Raw genomic sequence first — 14,038 nt, 5'->3', positions numbered from 1 at the left:
GAGAACCATGCAGGATCTACCGCGCGCACTGGGATCCTTGCGTCCGTTCCTTCCTCAGAGTTCAGCCGGAGCCTGGGACTCCCCAGAGAGGGCGCCGGGGCCCTGGAGCCTTGACGCCCCCAGCGTGGAAGATGGCCGCCCCTGGGCCCCGCGGAGAGGAGCGGGAGAGCAGCCAGGTGTGGGACTCCGCGCGCGTCCCCCACTCGCCAGCCAGACTAGGGGGCGGGGAAGGAAAGCTCGTCCCCGGCCAGGGCTCGCTCCTGCTGGAATTCCGGTCTCAGAAGGTCCGCAATGGCTGCCGCGGAGACACCGCCTGGTAGCTTCTGTTCCCACGCTCTCAGAGACTACCAGGACCCCCTCCCCCCGCCCCCCCCCGGCAAGGGCCGGGCTTCTTGGGGGCCCCGGGTGGGAATCGGTGGAAAGAAAAAGGGCTGGAGTTTGCAAAGCCCAGGTGGAGAGGGGCCTTGAGACGGGACGGTTTAGCAGCACTAGGCTAGCTTGGCAACAGGTCCAGCTGCATTCGAGGTTACTCTGGGACTTCAACTCAATGGTCCCCTGTTCCCAAATCCGGCCAGGAATGCCCTCCCTCATCTTGCCCTCGGAAAGGTAGTGGGACTCTGGGATCTTCCTGGAGCCGGGGCTGTACATCTTACCCTCACCTTTGCGCACCAAACCTGCAGCTCTGCGATGACACAGCACCCCACCACGCCCCCTACCCCCCAGCCCCAAATCCTTGCTTACTCTTCGGGTGCAGCTGGATCTGCTCCCCCCACCCCCACCCCATGGACTCGAAGAACAGAGGCCGGGAGGGAAGGAAGGGGCCACTCTTGGTGGCAGTGAGCTGGAAGCAGAGCAGGTCTGGTGGCATGGAGCATTTGGGATGGGTGACTAGGGAGAGATCAGCTTGACATAGCTCATTCCACCTGGAGGTCTGGCATGCTGACCTGTTTGGGCTTTTGCTGGGCAAGCTGTATGGGGCCGTCAGTTGGTGGAACTCCAGATCTCCCTACCTCTTCTATCTAATTGGGACAGACAGAGTCAAGTGTTGTGGGGCAGATCAGGCAGCTACAATGTAAGCTGTTGCTTGGCTCGCTGCTTTGGCGAGCAGAGGGTCAGCAATAGCGCCTACAGCTTTGGGCCCGATCCCGTTCTACCAGCTTGTAAACTCGCCTTGAGCCCTTGGGGCTGTGATACCGATTGTAACTTAGGTGGGTATAAGATTTTCAAGTACCATCAGTATACTTTCTCACTGGGAGCTTCCCACAGCCCTGTGAGGAGGTGGGGTAAGAGTGATTCCCAAGTAAAGACCTGACTCCTGGTTTGAGATCTTTCATAGGTGAATTCTGAAGGTTCCTATCCTGGTTGAGCCTTCACCAAAATGTTTCCTAGAAGGGAAAGTCAAATCCAATGGATTGGTCTGTTTATTCCGTAGTGTTAAATAAATATATTTTCTTTTGCGGCAAGGCATTTCATAAACTAAGCACTAGATAAATGCAATGGAGTTTTACTGTTACCGAGTCTAAGCTCATGGCTCATCGCACGACAGGCCAATAATCGAGAGACGAGTTGCTGGGGCAGAGGAATAACGACTTTATTCGGAAAGCCAGCAAACTGGGAAGATGGTGGGCTCGTGCCCAAGGAACCATCTTGCCTGACTTAGAATTCAGGCTCCTTTTATACTAAAAGGGGAGGGTGTAAAGTCAAACATTTCCTGGTTCCCATCAGCCTCTGGAGGGGATGTATGTGTTAATTTCTTCCTCCCTGTAGTCATAGGTGGGCCTGGTCAGGATGTTTCCTGTGAGCTCAACAAAGGTATTGTAGCTTAATGTTCAATACCTGAGAAGCAGGGTTCCCAGAGATAGGCCATTATGTATAATTTAAGCTTATAGACAACATCCCTTTAGTGATTAACTTGTAATAGAATGCAAAAGGTTCTTCTGTATTACATTATCAGATAAGTGAGCGTAAGAGTGAGGATTATGTAACAGCTAGAATGTAAAGTAAACAAAGAGGAATTTGGAGGAAAAATTTTTCAATCCATGCCAGCTCTATTTGGTGTAGCAAGATATAAAGACAATCCCTATGCCCAGAGCTTACTGCCTTCCGAGATAAAACTTTGGGGGCATGAAATGCACTAATCTAGTTGAATAACGGTGGACTGAGCAACTGGGTATTTTCTCTCTCTCTCTCCCTCTCCCTCTTTCTCTATTTTCTGGGACCAGGTTGGAAAGAGGCCACAGGAAGTCTGGGGTCTCTGGGCAGGGGACTTGAGAGGGGCAGGAACAGGCTAGGAATGGAGAGACTCTGTCTCTTTATTTTTGGGCTGTTGAGCAGGTGGTTTTGCCCTTGGGGCATGGACTTCTTCAGATCTGGGGGAGTGAGTATTTATGGTCATGTGAAGTTTGGGAAGGACTGATCTGCAGATAGAGGTTAGATTCCAGGGAGCACTTGAATGCACTGTTATGAGCCAATCTTGATGCAGTAGTACCCTCACCAGAGGCTGACAGTCAAGGAAGCCCGATAATCTGGGGCCTCAATAGGGGATTTTCCTGTTACTGAAGCAGAGAAGACCTCAGAAGTCAGGACGGCCTCCTCCCCAGAAGGGTGGCTTAGTGAAGGGTAAGGCCAATCGTCATGTGGTCCTTCTCTTTGCAAGAATAAAAAAGGAAACTAAATTTTTACAGCTCACAAAGCACATTTGTACGGATCACCTCGTTTAGTGCTTCGATCAGCCCTGTAGGGAGTAGCTCCCTTGGGTTTAAACACCTTGCTGTGTTCTGAGCATCAGGCCTCAACTCAGGATCCACCAACACAGAGACCTCCCAGCCCCCCTTCCCCTCCCTCCTCCTCTCCTCCTTCCTTCCTACTTACGCCTTGCGTTTCTTCCCCTCTGGTCGTCTGGCACTTCCCTGGTCTTTGCCTTGCTGTGAGCAAAGGGAGCCCTCGACTGGGTCCCAGGGGTGTCTCTCCTGTTTCAGGGCAGAGTCCCACCACTGCAGAACTTTTTTTTCTGTTTTTCAATTGAAGTATAGTTAACTTACAATGTTGTGTTAGTTTCAAGTGTATAGCAAAGCGATTCAGTTATATACAGTGTTATAAAAGTTCCCCAGAACTTTTCATCTCTAACAAAGACTCATCACACATTTATTCCAGTGTCTCTGTGGTTCCGAGCTGGCCCTGGGCACAAAGATGAATAACTCACAGATACTGAGTGCATCTGCTGGATTTGCTTCCCTCCTTTCAAACTGGGACTTGAATCTGGACCCCCTGCCTCTAGGCACCAGCTTCCCCACCTCTGCCCCCCTCGTCTCGGTGACTTTTTTTGCCCTGTCTGTGTCAGTCTCCTCTTGGAGCCCAGGGAGGGCGAGAAGAGATCAGGATTCATTCCATCTTTGAACTTGCTCCTATGCCGTTCTTGGGAAGAGGCAACAGGTTGAAAATGGAATGAATCTCTGGCCTCCTTAGGGCAGGAGGGTCGAGGTATTGAGAGGCAGAGGACCTGGGTTCGAGTCCCAGCTTTAGGAATTCTAGGCAAGGCACTTAACCCTGAACTTCACTTTCCAGGTCTAGGAAATGGGAAGGTTGTTATCAGGCTCAAATTGGCTGTAGATGAGATCATTCTCTCTGCAGGTGTGAGGGGACATTACCGTGGAACCCTTAGCCTCCTGAGCACATGTGTGCATGTTCCCAGCACGCACAGTAGGGGGTTCAGTAAACAGGAAAAGAACAAGGGTGAAGCAGAGGAACCTTGGTGACCTCCTTTTCGCCAAAGGTAAAAGGCGTTTACCTGAAATCCCTCCTGTGGTTGTGCCTGGAGGGCAGCCCCAGCCCCTCAGCTAGATCTTGGTAGGAGCAGTCGACTTCTTGCAGCCCCCATTAGACCCCTTACCGAGCCCAGCATCCCTGGTATCTTTGGCAGCTTATCGAGGTGTGTTTCCTTTGCTGGAATCCCTTCATGCCCAGGCTGCCCGTGCATGGCATCAGCAGGGACGCTCTCGCCAAGGGCCCTTTGGCCACAGAGCACTACCCCGCCCCCCACCCCCCACCCCCCGCCATCGCTTCTTTCCCTTGGAGGGGACATCCTGCCCACATCTCTCCGCCATGGAAAGGAAGCTAGCATCCCTATTTCCAGCTGAGAACGTAGGGTCCCTCCTCTGCTTCTCCCTCCCTAACCCCGTGCTCCACAGTCTTGGTTCCCAGGGCTGCTGCCGGCAACATTGTCTGCCCTGAGCTTGCTTCTCCTGCGCTTCCCCAGTCCCTGGCCGTGTGCCCAGATGTGAGAAGCTGGATTAGAGATTCGCCTTGCTCTGCAGAGAAGGTGGACACAGCCAGAAACTAGACGTGACGCCTGATGCTCAGTGCAGGAGGAGCTGTGAGTTCTGTTCAGCGCCTGGGAGCCAGGCAGGGAGGATGTCTTCATGCAGAAGGGGCTGGCATGGGAGCCGGGCGATGGCAGAAGCAGGAACTGGTGAAGGTCTTGCATTTGAGAATTTGGGTGTTCTGTCCCTCCATCCTCAGCCTGACCTCCCCAGCACCCAACAGGCACACCTACCCTCCTGGGGGTGGATCTGCCCCCGCTGGAACTGTTGGCCACTCCCTCCCCTTTACTTGTGTCCCCGGCCTTCTTCCTGGAATGTCTTTGCCTCCAATCTCCCTGTCGGACGAGGATAGAGCCTGCTTCCAATTCTTGTTCCAAAGTCAACGTTTGGATTGGCCGTGTCCTGCCTTGTGCCAGCCAGACACTTTAACTTTTGGGAACTCGCTGTAAGTTTGTGAGGCACATCTGTGACACTTGCAAGGGGGAGACACAAAAAGTGATCAACTCTCAGGAGGAGGAAGTGATCGAGGCCTTTGTATGAACAACAGAAAAGTCTAGAGTTAGGCGCACCTGGAGTGTGACCTGTGGGCAAGTGGTTTCACCTCCATCAGCCTCCTTTCTCGCCTCTAAAATAGGACCTGCCTCACAGAGTTTGGTAAAGATTCGTGGGTTACGTACACAAAGCCCGTGGCTCAGTGGCTGACCTGTGTAATCTCAGCCACTGAGCAGGTGAAGATGTTGCCGAAGCACAAGCCGGGTTGTGCAAAATGACCGAAGAGTGGAAAATTTCCTGGGCTGAGAGGGTGCACAGCTGTGGGGTCCTATGAGCCTCTCTTAGGCATCGTTGTTGACACTGGGGTTATTGCAACAAACGAGACAGGCTTGGCCCTTTAGTGGAGCTTATATTCTAGTTGGGGAAACAGGCAATAATGAAGTGAGCACATAATAGAGCTTGTGGTTTTGATAACTGTTAAAACAGGGTGATGTCTCAGAAAGCGTGAGGCTGGAGGGTGGCTCTTTCAGATAGGGTGGTAGGTTGGGACGAGCCAGCCCCGGGATGCTGAGGGAGCAGGGCTCCAGGCAGAAGGAAGAGCCAGAGGCCCCGGTGTAGAAACCACCTTGGTGGGTTCAAGCGTGGTTTCCACCAGGTCTGCTCGGAAAGCTGCTGGATCTGCCATGGAAAATGAGATAATTGAACAGCGCTCGGCTTTCTAAACCTGCGTGAGGCTTGTGGGGTTGCGGTCCCTGGATCGGGTGAACCTGGATTTGACCCTGACTCTGCCACTTGGGTGTCAGCTTCCTGGGCTCCAGTGCTTTCAACTGTAAAGTGGGACTTTGAGGCATCAGGGAGGTAACAGAGACAACTTTCCTGGCTCCCCACCTGGCACGTGGCCCTTCCTCTCCCTTGGCCTCAGGGAGATGTTGCCACCCAAGGGCTCTCTGGAACTGACCCAGGGATGGCCTCAGTCAGGACAGGAGTCTGCTCCACCAGGTTCCTCAGCCCAGGCAGAGGCTTGGAGGTGGGACCTGGACCTGGTCGGGGGCAGCGGGCACCGGAGGAGAGGTGATGCACTTGCAGGCTGTCTGTCTCCCAGTGAAGAGTAGAGATTGTTTCGTTATTTATTATCAGCCGTCGTTCCTCAGGAAACTGCCTTCCCAAGAACGTCCCCTTCGTTTCTCAAAAGCCGTGGTGCCATGTGAGGTGGGCCAAGGAAAGGGCCTTTTACGGCTCTGACTTTGGAAGGCAGCTGTGGTCACTGCCCTACCACCAATGCCTGAGCCCTGACTTTGGAAGCTCCTGGTAGGCCCTTTCCCAGGGCCTTTGAACACTGGAGCTGGGAGGGTCCTCCCTTGCAGAGGAGACGGAGGCTGGGGGGCTGGGTGGCAGCTGGCCCAGAGTGGACCCCCGGCTCCTCGCTGCCTGCTCAGGACCCCTGGAATAGCAGCCCATCTCTCCTCTGAAGATACACTTGCTGTGATCCTCTGCTACCATCCCTTTCTGTTCAGTGAGGGGGGCGCAGACATTTTTAAAAGACTCTGGGCCCAGTTTTCCTCTGCACAAAGCGTTGCTTTGTAAGTCTGTTCTAGACACAAACAGAACAAAGACCAGGCAAAAGGGCTTGATGCCAGGGAATGGGAGAAGACTGGCAATTACCATTGTGAGACACTTTGGCAGGGGGGTGGGGTGGGGGGAGGGGAGGCTGAGCACATTTTCAAAAATAAATTTATTTACTTTATTTTATTTTATTTTTGGCTGCGTTGGGTCTTCGTTGCTGCCCACGGGCTTTCTCTAGTTGCAACGAGCGGGGCCTATTCTTTGTTGTGGTGCACGGGCTTCTCATTGCGGTGGCTTCTCTTGTTGTAGAGCATGGGCTCTAGGCGCGTGGACTTCAGTAGTTGTGGCGTGCGGGCTCAGTAGTTGTGGCTCGTGGGCTCTAGAGCGCAGGCTCAGTAGGTGTGGCCCACGGGCTTAGTTGCTCCGCGGCATGTGGGATCTTCCTGGACCAGGGCTCGAACACGTGTCCCCTGCATTGGCAGGCGGATTCTTAACCACTGCACCACCAGGGAAGCCCTGAGCACATTTTTATGAGTTGTCAGCATCTCCCTCATTCCTTCTCTTTTTTAAAAAATTGTGAAAGTTTCCAAACATACAGAAATGTTGAAAGAATCGAACACCTGTATATCCTCAACCAAGATTCACTAATTCCAACATTTTGCCACATTTATATTCCTCTTTATGCACATATGCATTGTCTTTTGCCAAATCATATGAAAATAAATTGCATCATTATGCCACTTCACCATCTTCTCCTAAGAATAGGGACATTCTCTAACATAATCACAATACCTTAGTTACATTTAAGAAAATTAATAGTGATTCTTTTTTTTAACTTAATTATTTATTTTTAAAGTTTATTTATTTATTTATTTTTGGCTGCATTGGGTCTTCCTTGCTGTGCGTGAGCTTTCTCCAGTTGCGGCGAGCGGGGGCTACTCTTCGTTGCGGTGTACGGGCTTCTCATTGCGGGACTTAGGCAGTTGTGGCTCGCGGGCTCTAGAGCACAGACTCAGTAGTTGTGGCACACGGGCTTAGTTGCTGCGTGGCATATGGGGTCTTCCTGGACCAGGGCTTGAACCGTGTCCCCTGCATTGGCAGGCGGATTCTTAACCACTGCGCCACCACGGAAGTCCCAATAGTGATTCTTTAATATGATCAGATATCCTGTCCATATCCAAAATCTCTCATTCAATACCAAAATGTCTTGGATAACTGCTGGGTTTCTCGCCCTCCAATGGGAGCCTTTCAAATCAAACACTGCAGTTTTTATAACCTTTTTTTATATATTTCTCTGTCTCTTTTAATCTAGGACCCCTCCCCCAACACACACACACACACACACACACACACACACACACGTGCACCCTCACTTCTTTTTCCCCACTACATTGATTTTTCTGATTGTTTCTCGTGGTATCATGCAACTTGTTCCTCTCTCCTAGCAAAGTCTCAAGACTTGTTTTTAAAAAACTTTTTAAAATTGAGATATAGTTGACGTACAATCAACTATGTGAGTTTCACCTTGAAGCTTGGTTTGATGCTAGGTGAACATTGTTTATCACAGCGACATCATATTGTATCCCATGCGGTGGGGGGGGGTGGTCTATGGTCATCACATCTCTAATGGAGATGCTGTATTTGTTTTATCTAATTTACATAGCATGTATAGAAAAAAACTGGAAAACAAAATCCTGAAATATTAGCAATGGTGGTCACTCTGGGTGGTATTTATTTTCCTCTTTATTCTTCTGTACATTTTCTAAATTTGCCAAAACTATGCACATTACTTTATAATTGGAAAAAAGATTAAAAGGCACAATCTTAATTTAAAAATTTTTTTAAAAGCAATACAGCAATGTTAGAGAAAGTTTGGAAAAACTAAGAGAAAGCAAGGCATAATGCCACCACCTTAACACATAACAGTTTAGAGTTCTACATAAAAAAGTTTTCATAATCTACACAATTATTTTCATACCTTTTCAAAATATGAAAAAGCTCCCCCCACCCCTCCAGAAATGCATTTTACGGAATTCTGCATTTGTTTCTGGTTTAACATGATCTAAGCACATTTTGCATGCTTGCGGTAGGCTCCAGACTTGTTCTTTCTGTTGATAGGCGTGTGCACCACGTGGTGGGTGGTGCAGTTCGCCGGAAACCGGGCAGCCCACGCCGCAGGAGCAGCTGGAGGAGAATCGGTTCCCGGCTGTGCCCCGCCCGGTGCCCGCGCCGTGTAGCCCTGCAGGGGCGCGTTTTCGTGACTCGCCCAGCGGCAGGCCGCACGTCTCTGCGGTTTTGTAAACACCCATGGCGAGTTCAGCGGCCCCTCATCAGGGCAGAGCCCGAAGTGACACCTCCACTGGAATCGGGCACTTAGGGACCTGCCGGAATGAGGCTGAGAGAGCATTTGGGGTCGGATGGTTGCAGCCCCGTTCGGTGTCCTGATGTCCTAGTGGGACAGAGCTTCTGCTGGCGAGCCCCGTCTTGCCTGGGGCGGAGGCACTGGCCGAGGTCGGGGTCTCCCACTCACCACCTGTCCCCTGCTCCCCAGGATGTCTTCCTGGCCTTCCATCGCAACCTTGATTTCGTGCGCAAGTTCATGAAGCCCCTGCTGATTGGCGAGCTGGCCCCTGAGGAGCCCAGCCAGGACCACAGCAAGAATGTGAGTCGGGCCTCACAAGGAAGAAGGGGAGGGTTTGTGGGGGGAGGGGGGTCTCGCCCCAAGAAGGAGAGTGCAGGGCGTGGGGCAAAGGAGCCTTTATGCCAGTCCAGGGGGAGCCACTGCTCATCACCTAGGGTCAGGGAGGACTCAGAGCCTCCGATGGCCCTGGTGAGCCCCCCTCCTGCTGCCAGCCTGGGCTGGCCCTCACCTTGGAGTAATTCATTCCCAGCCTCTCCACCTCTGGGGCTTCAGCGGTGCCAGGCTGGGCACAGGGTCTTTCCGTCCTGCCCAGCCCCCTGCCCTTGTATCTGGCCTTTCTTCCCCCTCCTGCCCTGCCCCTGCCTCCTAGCTTCCCTCTTTGTCTCAGTGATGCCCTCCTGTCCCCAGAGCCACCCTTGACTCTGCCTCTATCTCCCTGACCCCACATGCCCAGTGCCCACCCAGCCCTCTCCTGCCTGATAGAGTGTCCGGAACAACTGGTGCATGTCAGGTAGTGGAAAAATAAGCTTTTTAAAAAAAAAATATTGTTGTGAGACTTCTCTGGTGGCGCAGTGGTTAAGACTCCACACACCCAATGCAGCGGGCCTGGGTTCAATCCCTGGTCAGGGAACTAGATCCCGCGTGCCGCAGCGGAGATCCCGCACGTGGCCAAATAAATAAATAAATTTTTTTTTTTTAAAAAAAAGGAAAGAAAACATTTGCTATAAACCTTGTATTTTAAAAAATTGTTGTAAAATAGATACAACATAAAATTCACCATTTTAACTTTTTTTTTTTTTTTTTTTTTTTTTTTTGGCCACACTGGGCAGCTTGCGGGGATCTGAGTTTTCCAGCCAGCGACTGAATCCAGGCCCTCCGCAATGAAAGTGCAGAATCCTAAGTGCTAGGCTACCAGGGAATTCCCCATTTTAACCAAATGTAAGCGCACAGTTAAGTGGCTTTGAGCACATTCCCGCTGTTATGCAGCCGTCACCACCACCCATCTGTAGAGCTTTCATCTCCCCAAACTGACATTCTGCCCCCATTAAACATTAACGACCCATCTGTCCCTCCCCCCAGCCCCTGGTAAACACTTTTCTTTCTATTGATGAGTTTGCCTAGTCTAGGTGCCTCATATAAGAGGACTCATAAGTATTTGTCTTTTCGTGTCTGGCTTAATCTCACTCAGCTTAATGTCTTCAGGGTTCGTTCATTAGTAGCAAGTGTCAGAATTTTCTTCCTTTTGAAGGCTGTATATTCCACCGTACGTATAGACCACATTTTGTTTAGTCATTCATCCATCAATGGAATTTGGGTTGTTTCCACCTTTTGCCTATTTTGAGTAATGCTCCTGTGTAAAATGCAAGCTTTTGAGTTAAGTCCTTTCTCTGCCACTGAACTGGCTGTGGACAAACACATAGCCCCAGGGCTGTGCCAGGCTCAGGCAGGTATGCGGCAACAGCAGCTGTTGCAGTGAACGGCGGCCGGGCTCCTGTGGAGCTTAGGTGTGTCGACTGGTCGCCTCTGGAGCAGCTGGGAGGCTGACTCCTTCCCGGTACTCTGGCTCAACAGTCCCAGATCACTGAGGACTTCCGGGCCCTGAGGAAGACGGCTGAGGACATGAACCTCTTCAAGAGCAGCCACCTGTTCTTCCTTCTCTACCTGGCCCACATCATCGTCATGGAGAGCATCGCCTGGTTCACCATCTTTTACTTTGGCAACGGCTGGATTCCGACCGTCATTACGGCCTTCGTCCTCGCTACCTCTCAGGTGAGGCGTGACACTCTCACCTGTCACTCGAAGCCCCCGCCCCCTGACTCCCCCAGCTGGCAGAGGCCTGGTGCCTGGGTGCCAACGCTGGGAAAGCATCCGTGGCCCTCTCTCCCCAGGCCCAAGCTGGATGGCTGCAACACGATTACGGCCACCTCTCTGTTTACAAGAAGTCCACGTGGAACCACATAGCCCACAAGTTCATGATTGGTCACTTAAAGGTAAATGTCAGCCGCCCTGGGCATCTGTCCTCTCACTTAGTGGTTGGTGTAGCACCATCTCACTTTACTCAGACCAGGTCCACTGTCAGGTCAGTGTCCTGGCTGACCTGCAGGACCTGCCAACCCTCCACTTCTCTGAACTTCCAAGCCCTGTCTCCTAACCACATTAGACATGCAAAACCAGTGTCCTAGTTATAAAAATAAGCCCATGCTTCTTAGTTGATTATATTTGTTCCTTACCTAAGGACTTACTAATAAATTCCTTTCAGTTTGGGGCCGGTAGATAAGCAGTCTCTCTCTCTTTTAAAATTCCTTTATTGAAGTAGAGTTGTTTTACAATGTTGTGTTCATTTCTGCTGTACAACAAAGTGATTCAGTTATACATATATATACATTCTTATATATACATTCTTTTTCATATTCTTTTCCATTATGGGTATTGAATATAGTTCCCTGTGCTACACAGTAGGACTTTGTTGTTTATTCATTCTATATAGAATGGTTTGCATCTGAAGAAGCAGTCTCTCTTGATAAATCGGTTTGCTTCCCTCCATCAGGTAATGTTTGCTATCTGATACATTGTGTTTCACTGTTTTTTCCCCCTTGGATGCCAGGAAACACGAAGCAAAACATGAAACAGCAACTGTCCCTAATCTTCGTCTTCCTTATATGTATCCTCCCCTCCCACTACCTGTTATTTACACTTTTATCTTTAAGCGTTCTGTTATAGATGAGTCCTTTATCAGAAGCCACCTCCAGTACGTTTTGGAAGTATATGGGGCCATGAAAAGGGAATATTGTCATCATACAAGTCTTTTTAGATAAGGGAAATCAAACAGTGTACAGATCAGTTGAGCCAAAGGGCAAGAGTTGTTTCAAACTCAGAAGGGAAGGTAGTTCTCTCACCACCCTCCAGATCAGGAGGCAGACCTGCAGTAGCCTTCTAGCTCAGCAAGTTTGTAAAAAGGCGAGCTCGACTTGCCAGCGACCTTGTGCTGCTGTGATAGGCGTTATCGCCTTGGTTTCGGGAGTAAGTCCTTGCCACTTCTCACCTGGAAACAGATCTCATCCCCCACCCCAGCCCTGCCTCTACATCATTCAGCTGCTTCCTAAGAAAAGCTGTGTCCTAAAGACCCTCATCCCTCCCCACCCTGGCTTCGGAAGAGCTCCGTGTGTCTGGGTTAATCGTCTCTCCCTGCGACCTGACCCCATCCAGCTCTGGCTTGCCAGCTGCGGATCTGGTTGGGCGTGAACTACCATTGAACTAGTAACCAGTTCCTCAGCAGACAGTTTGCCTGGACCTGAGCCTGGAGCTGTCTGAGAACCTGGTTTCTTTCCAGAATTTCAGGGGTGAAGGTTGCACATAGTTGAGCACTTTGTTTCATTTTATATTCTTTTCTGTTGGAGAAAACCCTCCTGGGTACTGAAAGTAACATTTCACTCCGGACCCATGTTATCCCCACACACTTAACAAAGATGGACTGTGTCCTGTTTTCAGACTCTGGGCAGGAGGGCCTTTCCCGCCTGATGTCTCTCGGTCCTTGAAGGGCCCTGGGGCACAGCTCTTGGATCAGACGGAAGATGCAGTCAGGACGGAAGACTGGCCTCCATGTAGAACGTTGACTTGTAAACTCTGGGGTGACAGGGTACTCAGGCTGGGAGGCTACAGGAGGTCAGGGACCTGGGTTCTGCTGATGGCTTCCCAGCCCGCTGCGAGCTGTGACCTTCGTGCTGTGTCCAGGCCAGTGGTGTGGCTGGACAGGGGTGCCCCAGAGCGAGGAGCATCACAGCTTTCGTGGAATCGCTCTGGCACCCAGTGGCCACACAGCTGCAGACAAGCCTTGTCGGTCCAGCTGTTCCTCTGGTCCCTTTGTTGGGACAGAAAGGAGCTGGCTGCAGGGAGGTCCTCAGGTGCCCTGCCAATTTGGATGTCTTACCTCAAGACAGTGAGGGCACTGAACAGGGTGCTGCAAGCTTCGAGATGTTGGGACCCACTTCTTACTGTCAGCCTGCACTGCTGTAGGGTTCCACGGGTGAGCCCTCCACCTCCCAACTCCCCCTTTTCCTCAGCCCATGTCACTTCTGGTGGACATTTCTTCCCAAGGGTGATCTTGTACAAAGACAGTTCTGAGAGGTCGAATCTCTGGCATTGCACTGAGGATAAAATGCAAACCACCAGGCCTGGCGCCATCTAGACTCTACATCTGGAGATGGAAATCTTTGGAACCCACAGCCTTTTCACAACCTTATCTGGGGCCACCAGGGCCAGAGCTAGGGTGAGGCGGGTGAGCACACAAGTGTGTCCCAGGGGCACAGAATTTAAGGGGACACCAAAAAGAGTCAGGAATTGAGATAAGTAACATTTTAATGCAATATTTAAAGAAAAAAAGCAAAATTAATGCAAAAAAATCCACAATGAACAAAATACCAACATTTCAAATAAAGATCAGGACTGTGTTGAGCCATATTGGAATCTGAAGCCGCAGGACAACTTGTACCTTACATACATGTTTGTATGTATTCGTGTTTTTCTTTTTTTGATGGTAGATTTTTTTTTTTTTTAAATATAAATTTATTTATTTATTTTTGGCTGCGTTGGGTCTTCGTTGCAGTGCACGGGCTTCTCACTGCGGTGGCTTCTCTTGTTGCAGAGCACGGGCTCTAGGCGCGTGAGCTTCAGTAGTTGTGGCACATGGGCTCAGTAGTTGTGGCTCGGGGGCTCTAGAGCGCAGCCTCAGTAGTTGTGGCGCACGGGCTTAGTTGCTCCGTGGCATGTGGGATCTTCCGGGACCAGGGATCGAACCCGTGTCCCCTGCATTGGCAGAAAGATTCTCGACCACCGTGCCACCAGGGAAATCCTAATGGTTGATTTTTCTTCCCAGAGCATTAAAATAGTTGAAAACTACTTAAAAATTGGAAAGGTGGTATATTAAAAATTCTAATATGAAGTTTAAATTGATTATTTATACTGAAACCGAATTTATTATCATTTTACAGTTTAAGTTAATTAAAAATTATTTAAGGGACTTCCC

At 50.5% G+C, this 14,038-nt stretch overlaps 1 protein-coding gene across 1 annotated transcript in view; it reads left to right on the top strand.

The window, feature by feature from the left end:
* The window catches only part of FADS2 (fatty acid desaturase 2), a 33,446-nt gene that overhangs the window by 755 nt on the left and 18,653 nt on the right, over window positions 1-14,038 (top strand). Inside the window, exons 2-4 of the mRNA XM_022591789.3 lie at window positions 8,926-9,036; window positions 10,588-10,785; window positions 10,905-11,006. Of these exons, the coding sequence (XP_022447497.2) occupies window positions 8,926-9,036; window positions 10,588-10,785; window positions 10,905-11,006 (411 nt within the window). The remainder of the gene's footprint in view (window positions 1-8,925; window positions 9,037-10,587; window positions 10,786-10,904; window positions 11,007-14,038) is intronic.

The sequence above is a fragment of the Delphinapterus leucas genome, chromosome 7, assembly GCF_059928025.1.
Source record: "Delphinapterus leucas isolate spDelLeu-1000000601 "Yukka" chromosome 7, BTC_Dleu_Yukka2, whole genome shotgun sequence".
NCBI lineage: Eukaryota > Metazoa > Chordata > Mammalia > Artiodactyla > Monodontidae > Delphinapterus > Delphinapterus leucas.
This window is presented reverse-complemented; position numbering and strand designations above follow the sequence as displayed.